Raw genomic sequence first — 15349 nt, 5'->3', positions numbered from 1 at the left:
TAATAACAATATTCTCTATTTTTTTGTTAACCTAACAGTTTAAGTCCATTTAAATTATGGAGGTAGTTCAGTTTAAATTTTTAAAGAAGCAGTAGTTAACTTGCTTAAGTTAATCCCGTAACTTTGTAAATTTAGGGCGAGAATAAAGGAACAAGGGTACATTGCATAATATACATTTAATGTGATTTGAAAATACTAAAACAAAATATTTGAAATGATTAACGTTAAATCCATTGATCAAATATTGTTATAATCTAATCCTATTTCTAAGCATTTTCTGTTTTCTCCATACAGCCCAACATTTCTATAACTCTCAAACTCTCACATAAGTTGTACGTCATTCTCATCAGGTGAGAGACTTCTCCATCTCAAACCAATTGCGTGAAGTCAGTTCACTTTCTCTTCGAGAGCTTTTTTTGTTGCTGGTTAAATATAAGAGTGTCTTTCCAAAGTTAAGGTACTTTTTTGTTCTTCTTTTGTTTACCTTATTTTAATTTTCTTTTACATATCATTCAGCAGTAAGTACTGTATAGTATCCAAAGTACTCTAAAATAGCTCCATGAACCTCTCTTGTTACATTTCTGAATTATTAAACATTTTTTTAAGATAAAAAATTTATTTTTTTAAAATCCTTAACTTGTAATATTCTCATTCATTGCCTTTTGAGTATATTATTACTTGTAATATACTCATTTTTTTAATTCTTTGTGTTTCTATCTCCTCCAAGTTCCAACTTGCTTTTTCTCTTTATTTGTTTCATGTTCACACTTAATTATAATTAGATATAGATAAAATGTAAATTTAGCTACATCCAATCTACAGATTTCGTAAAATCAACTAACAAAATAGTGAATGAGTAATTATTAAAGAAAAATTTCTAAAAAGATACACGTTGACTGATTTTGATTGAAAAAAAATTCTTAATTTATTTCTATTTTTATTGTGTATAAAAAGGAGTGGATTTATTCTGGATTCTTCTATATATATATATATATATGATTTACTATGGAATGAAAAGAGCATGTTGACAAAGATAGATATGACTGTATGTTAGTGATTTTTATTGGATCAATCCCCAAAATGTTCAATGAAAGATCACAGACGAGTTTATTAGATAAAATCTGTTAGGTATTATATTTTCAACATGTTACATAATAACATATAGCTTACAAAGGAAAAATGAAATGCACAGCTTCACCACCAAAGCTTTCCACAATCACCAAAAAGTAAATTAAGTAAAGTTTAAAATAAAAGCTAGATTTATTTTTATTCATTAATTACATAACAGTTTCACTTTTTATATCCTTTCATTTTGAGTTAAATTTATCCGTCAGATGATATTTAGAAAAAAAAATTAGACATTATGCAATTAAATTTGAAAAACATATAAAAAGTAAAATTAAATGTAGTGAGGCAGCTAGTTCAAGGGGATGGGACAATCATATATTCATAGTCATTAAATAAATCCTTTCATTAAAAACGTGTGTTAAGTAGATTTCTTATGTAGTTGTCCTTCTCTTCTTTCATTATTTTAGACTAATTATTATGTTCTGATTGCGTATTTTCGTTTCTATGCTTCTAGAAGTATGATAACTGATAAGTGTAACTCCCATTATTTTTTTATTTTGGTTCGAAAATTCTATTGAATCTCGTGCTACAACTTTAGATTAAAAAGGGAAGCATTGCAAATTTCCTGTATGTCACATGTGCTTGGGTTTATTGTCTAAACAAAAGTATTTATGTATCTTCTTTCTTTAAAATAAATGAAGGATCGAAACATCATTTTGGATCCCAAAAGAAAGAAAAACAAGAGGCCTGGTTCGGAAACCCAACAGAGTTTCACTTATTCTCCCTCACCCGCCGCTGTTCTTCCCTTCCTACTGCCAGTCGTCGTGTGTTTTTCTTCCCTACGCTGTCCCTTCACAGGTTTGTATTCTTCCATTTTTTGTTCCTGTCTTTGTTATTTTATACTTTTCATTGTTCTTTTCTCCCATTTCTCTGCTTTTATTTGCTTTTGTTCCATTGCTTCTGTATTTTTTCTTTCTTTGGTTGCTTCTATTAATTTTAGTCGCTTCACTATGAACTATTGCTTTCATCGTCCGTTCCTTCTAATGCTTCAATAAGTTTCCTTCTGTTGCTTATTTAGTTCTGTTATTTCATTAGTTGTTGCTGCTGCTATGTCATGGGTTATGAGTTATGAAACACTTGATATGATATGTTAATTCTTGTTGAAGTTATGTTATCAGCTAATTATTTTGGTATGGTTGCTGCTGATACTGTCAAAATGATGTTATTACTGTGAGTTTGACATTGGTTGATGGTTTTGGATTTTTTGTGCATTCTTGATATATTTTCTTCTCCCTTTTTTTTTATCGCCAAATAGAAGCAAATTAAGTAGGGAGTAGGGAAGAGTTTCAGTGCAGGATTCATTAGGAAACCCACCTCAATATAACAACTCATCTTTCTATTTGTTATAATATTATAATTATAATATACTACTATTATTTGTTTATATATTCCAATGATAAATATCTAATGTAGTATAACCGTTGCAGTTTGTCAACCTTGATTCTTGGCTTTTGATAATAAATAATCTCTCACTTATTGAAGTGTTTTTACTTACCAGGTCAAGAATTAATTTGATATACATGTACTTTTATGACATATTCAAATTTATTTGTAGATAGTCATTAATCGTATTAAATAATAAGACTTCAACTAAAGTTAAAACTAATTAATGTTTTTATGTTAAACTAATTTAATTAGACTTAATTGATTAAAAAGTTAGATTATTTTAAAAAAAAGTAATTCTAGTATTCTATCCACCTATGACGTATCATGTAATGTGCCTTATAGTGTTCCATATAGATTTCATAATTTTTTAGTACCTAATTGCGAATATTGAGAGGCAGGATGGATTCTCTAAACACCTTTCACAAAATGACTCGCTAGCACAAGTTCTCGAAAAGGAACACCCAGGACGAGTTCGTACCCTAGGTGCTGGACCTACCATATCTCACCCAAATCTTTGGTAACGCTGCTGGACAACCGTCGGGTTCTGCAGAGTCCAATGCAGAGGACAAGAGGAGGATTGCAGAATTGACGACTAAGCTAGAAGAAGAGCGGGCGAAGAGACAGTCAATACAAAAGGTCTTGGGATATCTAGTCCAACAGTAAGGAGACAATTTGCCATCTGAGATTGTTGCAGAGCTGGCTTTTTTGAGCGGTACACAGGACTCGTCATGCGCAGGGCCATCTTCATCTGGCAATCACGACCCGCAATTAAAATTTTGAAGTTCAATTAATGTTCTTAGATACTTTTACATTTAAGTTGGTTTAGTACTTTATGCTTATTTTATTCAACTTAAGCATTCTTACTTTATTTTGGATGATGTTATGACAATTTTGTTATATATGTTATGTTCTCATATCTTTAATTTGGTTTGTTATGTTAATTGAGCTGTTTTATTTGGTTCCAATTTTTTTAAATTAATTGAAAAGTAAAAAAATTAAAGTTTAATAAACATACTTTGTTAAAATAGGCAAAATAATAGAAAAACTAAAATTTTAATGGAATATTTGAATTTAGCGGCGGTTTTGAAACCGCCGCAAAAAATAATATGTTGTCTCCCTCATCGACATTTAGCAGCGGTTGCGGTGGTTACAAACCGCCGCAAATTGGAAAATAACAATTTTCCTCCACATGCTGCGGCGTTTATCCGCCGCAAAATCTAAATTGCATTTTGTGGCGGTTATTCCAGCGGTTGAATAAAACTGCCGCTATCCGTTTTACCGCGCCCTATCTTCTAGCGTTTTATTATACCGCCGCAAAATGTTTTGCAGCGGTTCAAAACCGCCGCTAAACGGTTCTAGGAATCGCCGCTAAATGCCGCTTTTGTTGTAGTGTCATGAGCATAGTTGTCGCTCTATTAAATTGGGAACTCTTCTTTTTTGGATTTTTTTTTATTATTTTTGTTTTTGTTCTGTTATTTTAAAGAGAGAAAAGGGAAGTGAAAGAGAAGGAAAATATTTATGATGAGGATAAAATCTAATTTAATTTAGAAAGAAAAAAATATTTTATTAACAAAATCTAAATTTATTAACCAAATAATCGCTAATACTATAAAATTGATTATTATCTCATTAGAATTTTATGTCTCTTGATGAATCCCATTACAGTAATGTTTTCAAGACTAAACCACCTTACGATACTCATCACCATGGTGCTCATGGTCCACAGAGTATTGAAAAGTATAATAATTCTGCGTTCAACAACATTCATTTAATTGTTGCGACTTGCGACTCTTCTCTCTATTCCCCTAGTCTCCTAGAATATCTTCAAATTATGATATATACATAAATTTCGTTTAAATCTTGATTATCTAACATTTTTGTTGTTGTTTTTCTATAATAAATCTTATTTTTTCACTAATTGATTTTAGTTTACACAGTTAGTTCTCTAGTCGAACCAAACACAAAAAATAATTTTTACTATCCTAATTTTTTGAATTTTAAAATTAAAAATATAAAAAATTAATTTAAATTGAGTTATATTATAGTTGATTTTTTAAAATTTTTAACTAAAAAGCAAAATAGGTAGATCAGATTTCACTATTTCAGTCTATTCATATATTTCTAGAACTAGAATATAACAATTATATCCATTTTTGTAATTCTTAAATATTCCCGTAAAATCATTTTCATATCCCATCTATTTTAGGAAAAATACATATAACGACTTGTCCTCCTTTCAACCAATAAAAACAAAATGGTTTTATAATTTGAACGAAACAAGCACTATCTATCCGGCAGCTATAGTGATGAATTGTTGGGTATATCATTTATATCACTAATCATACCATAGTCCCATCATCAACAAAATTATTCCACAATCATGGTAACTAACTACAATGTAGATCATGATAAAATCAAAACCACTAACTCCGGAAGAAAAAAAAAATTAATGATATCATAATTCAATTCAAAACTGTTAGAAAAAATTTAGAGAATCGGTACTTTTATGAAAAATTTGGCCAGCACTTAACCAACTAAAAAAAAGTGAGTAATCGCACACTATTAAATATAATCTCACATTATTAAAAATACTAATGATAACTAATTGATAGATACAAACCACAAAATCTACTAACCCCCTGTGATTTCTCAAACTGTTATTTGACTAAGTTAACGTACACGGTTTGGCTGTTGACCGCCACAACCACCTATCATGACAGAAGTTGCTGGATCAACCACATCTTCTCCTCTTCCACAGACAGCACCATGGATTAGCCAAGTTCCTTTTGTTTTTTCCTTCTTATTCTTCTTCTTATTCATCCCCATCATTAAACTAGTTGATGATGAAGTGTTGTTCTTATTTGACTCTATAATAATATGACTATCAATTTGCCTTGAAATGCTTTGCACTTCATATGCATCAAGGAGTAGTGAGTTCTTCTTCTTTCTATGACCCTTATTATTGTTTGCTTCTTCTTCTTCTTCTTTATGATGATTATCGTTGAGTTCCATTCTTTTCATTGCTTCTAGCTTGTACCTTGAAGGAGGCCTAGTCGATGTTCTTTGATGAGTAGTTCTTGTTGTTGTGGTGACATCAAACTCATTCATCAAACCCTTATTATTATTCCCTTCTGATCCTGAACCACGTTGGTACCATGCCCATGCAGCCGCCTTCACAAGATCCAAATCATAATCTTTTTTATTATTATTATTACCCTTCTTCTTGTTGTTCTTCTTTCTTCTCTCCAAGAAAGAGTTCAAGAACAAGATCTTTGAAGAAGCCATGATAATAATAATAAGAGATAGATAGAGCTTCTTCTTAATTAGCTTCTCCTTTGTTTGAGGTGAGTAATGTGTGGGGCGACTAAGTTCCACGCAATGCAATAAAGTGTGTTTCTTTCTTTCGTTCATCAAGTGTTGTGTGAGTAGTTGAAATATTCATGTGTGTCAAGGAAGCAATGTGTGACTTTTTTTGTGTGTGTGGTTGGCTGTGTTCTTACAATTTAATTTGTGACATGGGTCTTGGTCCACGTGGACCTATTAACTTGTTGGCTAATATATGATACATGTATTTTTGTGACTTGTCTACACCATAAGATGATTATTCCCATCATGTAGAGCCAGTCATTTTCATATGAGTGTGTAGCAACTTTGTGATAGTCTTTTTTTTTTTTTTCATTTTGATGAAGGACATGGAAGGGTCATGTATGAACCTAGCTATCTATGCAATAAACCAGTTTTGTGTGAAGAGTATATTATTTCTATTTTTAAAAGACATGTGTTATTTGTGTATGTTTATTCAATTTTATAAATTAAATCAACACAAATTTATTTAATACAAGTATTTTTATCCGTAATAACATTACGAGAATATAAATCTTTTAAAATTACGTCAGTTTTGTTCCCACATTATAGATTATAGCACAAATATTTATAAAATTAAATTACTTTTACAAAAATATTATAAGAGACAAAAGTGTCCGTGGACTAAGAAGACTAGGATCTCCGTAAATTAAAAAAGTAAAAAAATAAAATTTTTAGTTATTATTTTTATGTGAAAGAGTTTAATTTTTTTACTAATAATTAATTTTAACATTCTTTATCTAAATTCAGAAAAAATTTAACGTGTATCCTCTTACATTTGATTAGGTGTTAAATCTGTTGTCCAAATAAAAATAATTAATTTTTATACTTACTATATAAAAATAATTTTTTTTCTCTCTATGTATATAAAAATATAATTAGATATTAGCATAAAAAAATATATATTGACAGTTATAAGATTAACTCAATTTTTTTTTAAATAACTTAATCTTGATTCTAAATTTTAATCACCATATTAGTATTGTTACGGTGGGTAACCGAATATTAATGGGTTGGACTTGTGAGGTTAGCCCAAACGTTAGGAAGAGGTGGTCTCCGACTTGGTTTACGCATGGGAGTCGTCGTTCAACTTGTGTATATGATAGAATGGGGGTGGTACCTGCAAAGACACTCCGATGCCTAAGTCAGCAAAGGGTATTACAGATTTTTTAGAGTATTGGAATTTAGAGATACCTGAGAGATGTTAGTGTATTTATAGTGGTGAACCAATAACTACCGTTGAAGTAATTCCACCTTTTAAGGAGGATAACCGTTGATTTATCTTAGGGTAGTTAAGATATGACTCCTGGAAGTGGGTTGAGAGATTTTATGCAGTTACTTATTTGAATAAGTGTTATCTGCCAGCAATCCTTCGATCCCGACTTCTTAGAGTGGAGTCTATATTCGATCCGACCTCTATATAAGGAGGTCGGTTGGTAGCGAAGGTCCACCCCAACTCCTGGGGTTTTATGAAGATTTATCAGCTTGTTAATCGAGAGTTAGATTTTTCGACTTCTTTAAAGATCTTTTTCTACCTTTCCATATGACCAAGCCCTTTAGTGGGCAAAATAATAAGCAACAGTAAATTTCTTTTTCGGGTCATTCAAGGTCGGAAAGTTTTTTCTATCTTTGACGATTCTTTCCATGATTTCAAAAATTTTCTTTTTAAATCCAAGCTGTAGAGGTCACCGTCCCTTTTTTTCTTGATGAGAACTCCAACCCCTGCTTTTCTCTCTATTGGTTAGAGGCCTCTCCTGTAGAAAAATATGGTCGGGAGGATTTGGATGAGATAGAAGATGCTGTTGTGGGGTTTTTCCGAGATGCTTGGGGGAGAGCCCCCAATTTGGATACCAAAAAATTTCTCTTGGGTTCTCCGAGTTTCGTGCGGACCCAGATAGGTTGTCTTTTGTTGAATTCTGTAGTTTTCTGACTTGTGGTGCTTTTTCCGACTTATAGACTAATTCTTTGTTTTTTTTCTTTTCAGAGATGGTGAAGAGTGGTTCCAGCACCTCCTACCAGAAGGTTCAGGATGCCAAGAGAGAAGAAGCGCAAGACCTCAGAGTCTGGCTCTTCTCTTTCTGGGGAAGCTAATTTTGATGGTCCCAAATTTGTTCGGAATCACATCTTCCCCTATACTCAAATTAGTATGGATGATGCTTCCTTTCGAAGAAAGTGAGAAAATCAATCAAAGAAGTTCATACTCCAGTGAATTGGAGAACTTTCCGTCCTCACACATGGAAGAAGAGGAAAATGCAAAAACAAAGGAGGAAGATGCACCAATAAAGGAGGTTGTAAGGGATGAAAACAATTATGGGAATCTACACTCCAATGAAGTAGAGACTGGCATGGATAGTGAGTTTATTGAACCACCAATTCAAGAAGTTCTTGATGAAGGGTACACTTTAACTATCACACAACACCCAAATCTTGAAATCAAAGAAGTGAAGGCAATCAAGGAAAGAACTGAAAAGGGAATTGTGACCAAAAAACAGAAGAAAATATCTATGAAGAAAAAAAGGTCAGCAAGAAACAATCCAACCCCTACCCCAAAAAGTAAGGTGAATCAAGCTAATCACAATAAAAGAAAGCTTGTTCGGAGGAATTTATATCAGGGGCACTAATTTTCACCTCTCCCCCATTGAAGACATTTCTTTTAACCAACTGGAAGAAGAGGAAAAAAATTCAATAATCAACCGTCAAGCTAGTGACGCTAAAGTAGCGCTTGTCGGGAGGCAACCCGATAATTTTGTATCCTTAGTTATTTTCGTAGTAGTAGTTTTCTTATTTATTTGATTTTTATTGAGTTTCTACTATTTTCCTTTCATTTTTACGTGAGTTTTATCTGATCATGCAGCTATTTTAGAAGCAGGAACTGAACATTTCAAAAAAAAAAGAGAAGAGACGAAGAAGGCCTAAAGTTGCGCGGGAGGGGAGCAGGAAGTGTGCTTTGTGCACAAATTGGCTCACGTGTACGCGTCCATGACACGTGCGTGTCATTTGTGATTTTGGTACTCCACGCGTACGCATAAAGCACGTGCACGCGTGGATGAGAAAAATCGGCATAAAAGGTATTTGGCCAAAAAGTTATGCTGGTGTGGGGCTGGAACTATGCAGGGCGCACAAGCCCCACCACGTGGACGCATCCCTGACGCGTTTGCGTCGTTTTCCCACCCTGGCCTTCCACGCGTACGCGTCGCTTGAAGTTCGTGCGATCCACGCATACGCGTGCCTCACGCGTACGCGTCGCATGCGACGCCCAATTAAACCACCTCAGCGCCTGATTTCAAATCGTCCACCTCCCAAATCCTAATTCTCTCTTGTTCTTTTATCATTTTATTCTTCTTTTATCATACTAATTAATTTTCTTTCCCTCTCTGTTTTCAGTTCTTCTTTGCTTGAGGACAAGCAAACCTTTAAGTTTGGTGTTGATGCTTCGCTTATGGCTTTTCTGTTTAGCACCAAAGGGAGATGAATGTGCTTCATGAAGGAATGAGATGACCACTAGCATAATTGAGATGGTTGAGTTCCTTTCATTCTATTTCTCTTCCGTTCTTATTTTGTTGTCTTCTGTTTTCTGTTGCTTTGATTGCTTGCATGATCTTGAGTACTTTTAGCAAAAAAAATTGTCTCATGTATTGCTCACTAAAGCTTGAATTCAAAAGAAAAAGAAGTGATGTATTGCATGAGAAATTGAGTTATATTTAAGAGTAGTCTTATTTACTTAAATGTGGTGGTATTATTTGTGATTTTGAATGCATGACATGAACAGTGCATATTTGAATTTGAATCAAAGGATGTTGATGTATAAGGAACATGAATTTAGAGAATTATTATGACTTCTCTGAAATAAGTAAAAGTTTAATCCTTGAAGCAAAAGAAACAGCAAAAGAAAAAAATATATAATAACAAAAGCAAGGTCCAAGGCTTTGAGTATCAATGACTAGGGAGGTCAGACTTAATTAAAAGCTCAAAGAGTTGTTTTCCTAGTCATATGCTTGTGGTGTGATTGTGTCAAGTAATCCTTGAGACAGAACACTTAGGGTCGAGACCAAATGCATTTAACAGAGTATGCCAAAGGCTTTGAGCACCACTGTCTAGGAGTAACTAAAAGAAAAATCAAAACTTAAAGGAAGTTCCCAAGTTAAGTGCTTGTGGTGTTTCTATGTCAAGTAACCCTTGAGACAAAATATTTAAAGTCACGGCTAGGCTCAAGGTGCAAAGCACCAAAGAAAAATAAATTAAAGAAAATTATGCTGTGTTCAAGGATTAAACTGAAGTTTAAAGATCAGAGAATTCATAATATGAACCGGATTCTAATTCCGAATGACACTGACATTCCTCTAATTCAAAGGAGAGTGAGATGCCAAAACTGTTCAAGATTACAATGAATAAACCCCATTTTAAGAATATACTTGAGCTTAATCAAACTCTCATTCTCATGCAAATTCACATCCTTAGCCTGTATTATTTTGGTTGCTTGAGGACAAGCAACAATTCAAGTTTGGTGTTATGATGCGTGAGCATCTTTCCTATCTTTTCCTAGGAAATTTGCATTTAAATTGTTAAGTTTAATCAAGAATTAATTGCTTTTTAGCCACTATGGATGCTACTTTGAGTTTTCTACAATTCTGTTTATTTTAGGTAGCATTCAGCTAGATTTGATGGAGTTTCTGCAGCACAAGAATTAAAGGAGATGACAGCGAGAAGCGACGCGCACGCGTACCTGACATGTGCGCGTGATTTGGAGCTTTCCATGGAGATGCGTGCGCGTGCCTGACGCGTACGTGTACTTGACGCGTACGCGTCACATGCGAAGAAGACCAGCGACGCCTACGCGTGACATGCGCCACATGCAAAAAATGCAGAAAAATGCTGGAGGCAATTTCTGGGCTATTTTTGACCCAGTTTTCAGCCCAGGAAATACAGATTAGAGGCTACAGAATGGAGGACTCAAGGGAACACTTCCTGTTACTTCCCAAGTTAGGCGTGGGTTCTACAAAGCAAGTGGTCCCCATCCATCACTTGAAGACTTGCTAATTGCTATAAATTAATTCTAATTTAAATTTAAATAATATAGGAAAAGATATTAGTTTAGATATTAGATTTTAAATTAATGAGGATTAGATATAAAAGATAGAAGGATTCTATACCAATTAACATTCCGTACTTTAGAGTTTACCTGAATCCTAGTTTTCTTCTTTGAGTCATGAGCAACTAAACCTCCATTGTTAAGGTTAGGAGCTCTGTCTATTGTATGGATTAACATCATTACTTCTATATTTCAATTCATGTTTTGATTTATATTTCAAGAATTGTTTTTGTTCTTTATTCTATGAATTTGGGTGGAACGGAAGTATGACTCATGTTCTAATTGAGTTCTTGTATAACTTGGAAAAGCTCTTTACTTGAACAACAGTTTGAAAACATATTCTCCTGAATTTCTAATTGTTTGTATTTAATAGGATAGTGACATGGAATCCCCTTATATATGGATAATTAAGATTCTTGTGGCATATAAACTGGAATTTGATCATCACCCTTTAATTGGAATTAATTGACCAAGGAATTGGCAGTTAATGAATTTTAGAGGAGACTAGGAAGGTCTAAGGAATTACAGTCTAGTCACATATAGTTTGCCATGAATTAAATCTTGCATGATTAAAATAGTTAGTAAGAAAAGTCAATCTAAAAAATAGATAACTCTGAAGCCTTAACTATTTTCTCCCATATTTTATTCCCAACTTATTCACCTGCTGTATTCAAACTCTTAATTTACTGTTTAATGCTCTTTGAACATCCAACACAATTTTCTGTTTGCCTAACTAAGTTGTTTAACCAACCATTGTTGCTTGATCCATCAATCCTCGTGGGATCGACCCTCACTCACCTAAGGTATTACTTGGTACGACCTGGTGCACTTGCCAGTTAGTTTGTGGGTTATAAATCCCGCACCAGAGGCCTGGAGGATTTTTAAGGAGCAGGTCGGAGTTATCGCTCCTGACCTGGACCTTTCCCCTCTTAATCCTGATAAGATTGTTGTGAATGGGGCTATTGTTTCTCCTCCCTGACCTGAGACGGATTCTGAGTTGAAGACTCGTGGTTAAAGACTTATAGAATCTCCTCCTCATGAGGATCAACAAGAGGGATCTCAGCCGACATCTTCAGATGCTCTGACCCCTGCTACTGTAGAGACTGCTCCGTCCTCCCCTGCTGATCTGACCTCCCTTCCTGCTGGTGATGCCAATCCTTCCTCTATATGATTTGAGCTATTTGAGGCCCGACTTGTGGGCCCCTTTTTTGAACAATTTTATTCTTTTTGTTGCTTGTGGTGGTTTCCGGACTCTTCTGGCCTTTTATGGCCGTTAACAAAAAATGCGCTTAATTTTTGCCACTTTTTGGATAAGGGCTTTGAGATATATTTGGTGCGTGCATGCTTTCTGCAATTTTTTCTTTTGTTAGGTTTTTTTTATAGAAAACCCCTTTGATCTTTCTGTTTTGGAAAAAACCTTTTATTTTGGCAGGCTGTGTTTTGTCTAGGTTATTTGGATTTTTCAAAGACTCGAGACAGCTTCTGCCTTTATTTTTGATGGATTTCCTTTATCTCTTTTTCGTATTCCTCATAAATTCAAATTTTCTTATTTGAATTGTTCACAACTTAGGTTATTTTCACGATGCATTTCAATTCTTCTCGACTTTTTTTGACTTGTTGGTTGTAACATTTCCGAGTTATCATGATCTGCTTTTATAACCTCTTTACACCGACTTGTACCTTGTCGTTTCATCCTGACGACCACTTAGGTCAATCATGGAATTTTTACGTCTTGTCGAGCTTAAGTCGGCGCGTTTCATAGGAAAATGATAATAACTAATGGAATTTACAAAGAGATGTAGAAAAAGATCTTTATTTATTGATGAAGGTACTTTTTGCTATTAAGGGGTTAAAAATTATTGCCCCTTAGTCTCCACTTTGATGCCTCATTAAAACCCCCTTCAGGAAAACCCTTCTTTTTGGGAAAAAACCAGGGAGTGAAGTTCGCTTTTAACTATAGTACCTTTTCATATTACAAATATGCCACGACCTTGGTAGCTCGGTACCGTTCAAGTCAGTTACCTTATAGTACCCCTTTCCTAAGACTTCACCTATCTTATATGGTCCTTTCCAATTAGCAGTGAGCTTTCCTTCCTCTGACTTGTTGACTCCAATGTCGTTTCTAATTAAAACCAAGTCCTCTGGGATGAAGCTTCTTCGAATGACTTTCTTGTTGTACCTGTTTGTCATTCTTTGCTTTAACGTTGCTTCTCTTATCTGGGCTTGTTCTCGGACTTCAGGGAGTAGCTCGAGCTCTTCTTTGTGCCCCTATATGGTGCCAACTTTGTCGTAGAAGTTCACCCTTGGACTTTGCCCATTGATTTCTACTGGTATCATGGCTTCTATGCCATAAGCAAGTCGGAAGGGTGTTTCTCCTGTGGCAAACTGAGGTGTAGTCCGGTAAGCCCATAATACTTGAGGGAGTTCTTCCGACCATGCTCCCTTTGCATCTTGCAACCTTTTCTTCAACCCATCCAGTATGACTTTATTAGCTTCCTCAGCTTGCCCGTTTGCTTGCGGGTGCTCTACCGAGGTGAATTGATGCTTAATCTTCATACTGGCTACTAGGTTTTTGAAGGTGGAGTCGGTAAACTGAGTTTCATTATCAGTGGTAATGGAGTGGGGGACTCCATACCTTGTGATGATGTTCTTGTAGAGGAACTTCTGACTTCTCTGGGTGGTGATGGTGGCCAATGGTTCTGCTTCGATCCATTTCGTGAAGTAGTCTACTTCCACTATTAGGTACTTTACTTGTCCAGGCGCTTGGGGAAAGGGTCCCAATAGGTCCAATCCCCATTTTGCAAAAGGCCATGGAGAAGTTATGCTAATGAGCTCCTCGGGGGGAGCGACGTGAAAGTTTGCATGCATCTGGCATGGCTGACACTTCTTCACAAACTCGATCGCATCTTTCTACAAGGTCGGCCAGTAGAACCCAGCTCAAATGACTTTCCTAGCCAATGACCTTGCTCCGAGATTATTTCTGCAAACACCATTGTGGACCTCCTCCAGTACTTCCGTCGTCCTTGGGGTCGGGACGCACCTCAACAGTGGTGTGGATATTCCTCTTTTATAGAGGATATTTTTCACCAGGGTGTAGTTCTGTGATTTCCTCCAAATTTTCTTGGCCTCTTTTTCGTCTTTGGGTAGGATGTCAATTTTCATGTATTTGACTAGTGGATTCATCCACCCGAGGTCTAATATAGATACTTCAAGAATGTCTTGTCTGCCCTCTGTTTTTGTAACTGAAGGTTCTTGGAGAGTTTTTTGGATCAGGCTTCTATTATTCCCTCTTGGCTTGGTACTTGCTAGTTTGGAGAGGGCGTCTGCTCTGCTGTTGAGATCTCGAGTTATGTGTTTGACCTCGGTCTCTGCAAAATGCCTAAGATACTCCAAGATTTTTAGCCTGATGCTCTCCATTTAGTTGGGAGGTCACCACCTGAAAGTTGGTGAACACTACTACTTTGGTCGCTCCGATTTCCTCGGCCAGTTTTAACCCTGCCATCAGGGCTTCATACTCTGCCTGATTATTAGAAGCTAGAAATTTAAATTTGAGGGAGACTTCTACTTGAGTTTCCTCTTGGTTGACTAATATTATGCCTGCACCGCTTCTGACTTTGTTGGAGGATCTATCCATATATAGTTCCCATGCAATGGAGGCTTCCTCTTGATCTCATGCATATTCTGCCACGAAGTCGGTGAGGTATTAGGCTTTAATTGCTGTCCGAGTTTCGTACTTAAGGTCGAACTCGGATAGCTCTATGGCCCACTGAACCATTCTACCCACAATATCCATTTTCTGAAGGATTTGCTTCATGGGCTGGTTCGTTCGAACTCTTATTGTGTGTGCTTGAAAATAAGGGCGTAACCTTCGAAAAGCTACGATTAATGCATACGCAAACTTCTCAAGTTTTTGGTACCTCAATTCAGGGCCTTGTAGAACTTTGCTAGTGAAGTATATAGAATGCTGCCCGACCTTGTTTTCCTGTATTAGAGTTGATGCTACAGCTTTGTCGGCTACGGACAAATACAGGACGAGTTCTTTCCCAACTTTAGGTCGGGTTAGAATGAGAGGTTGACTTAAAAACCTTTTGAATTCCTAGAATGCTTCTTCGCACTCAGGAGTCCATTCAAACTGGTATCCTTTTCTTAGCAGAGAAAAGAGTGGTAGGGATCTTAATGCCGATCCTGCCAAGAACCTGGAGAGAGCTACAAGTCGGTCATTCAACTGCTGGACCTCTCTTAAGCAAGTCAGGCTTTTCATTTCTAGGACTGCTTTGTACTTGTCGGGGTTGGCTTCAATTCCCCTTTGTGTTAGCATAAATCCCAAAAATTTTCCAGCCTCCACCGCAAAGTTGCACTTTGCGGGATTCAGTCTCATCCTAT

At 35.6% G+C, this 15349-nt stretch overlaps 1 protein-coding gene across 1 annotated transcript; it reads right to left on the bottom strand.

The window, feature by feature from the left end:
• Positions 1 to 5015: 5015 nt before the first annotated feature.
• LOC107457918 (uncharacterized) lies at positions 5016 to 6019 on the bottom strand. The gene has a single exon (XM_016076106.3). The coding sequence runs from the start codon at positions 5923 to 5925 to the stop codon at positions 5185 to 5187; it is 741 nt and encodes a 246-aa protein (XP_015931592.1). The 5' UTR covers positions 5926 to 6019; the 3' UTR covers positions 5016 to 5184.
• Between the last annotated feature and the right edge of the window lie 9330 nt (positions 6020 to 15349).

Source organism: Arachis duranensis, chromosome 7, assembly GCF_000817695.3.
Source record: "Arachis duranensis cultivar V14167 chromosome 7, aradu.V14167.gnm2.J7QH, whole genome shotgun sequence".
NCBI classification, from domain to species: Eukaryota; Viridiplantae; Streptophyta; class Magnoliopsida; order Fabales; family Fabaceae; genus Arachis; species Arachis duranensis.
Note: the sequence above shows the minus strand (reverse complement) of the source record. Positions and strands in the feature narration are given on the sequence as shown.

Coding starts and splice junctions, on each gene's coding strand:
- LOC107457918 (XM_016076106.3), bottom strand. CDS start 5,925: ATGAACGAAAGAAAGAAACACACTTTATTGCATTGCGTGGAACTTAGT.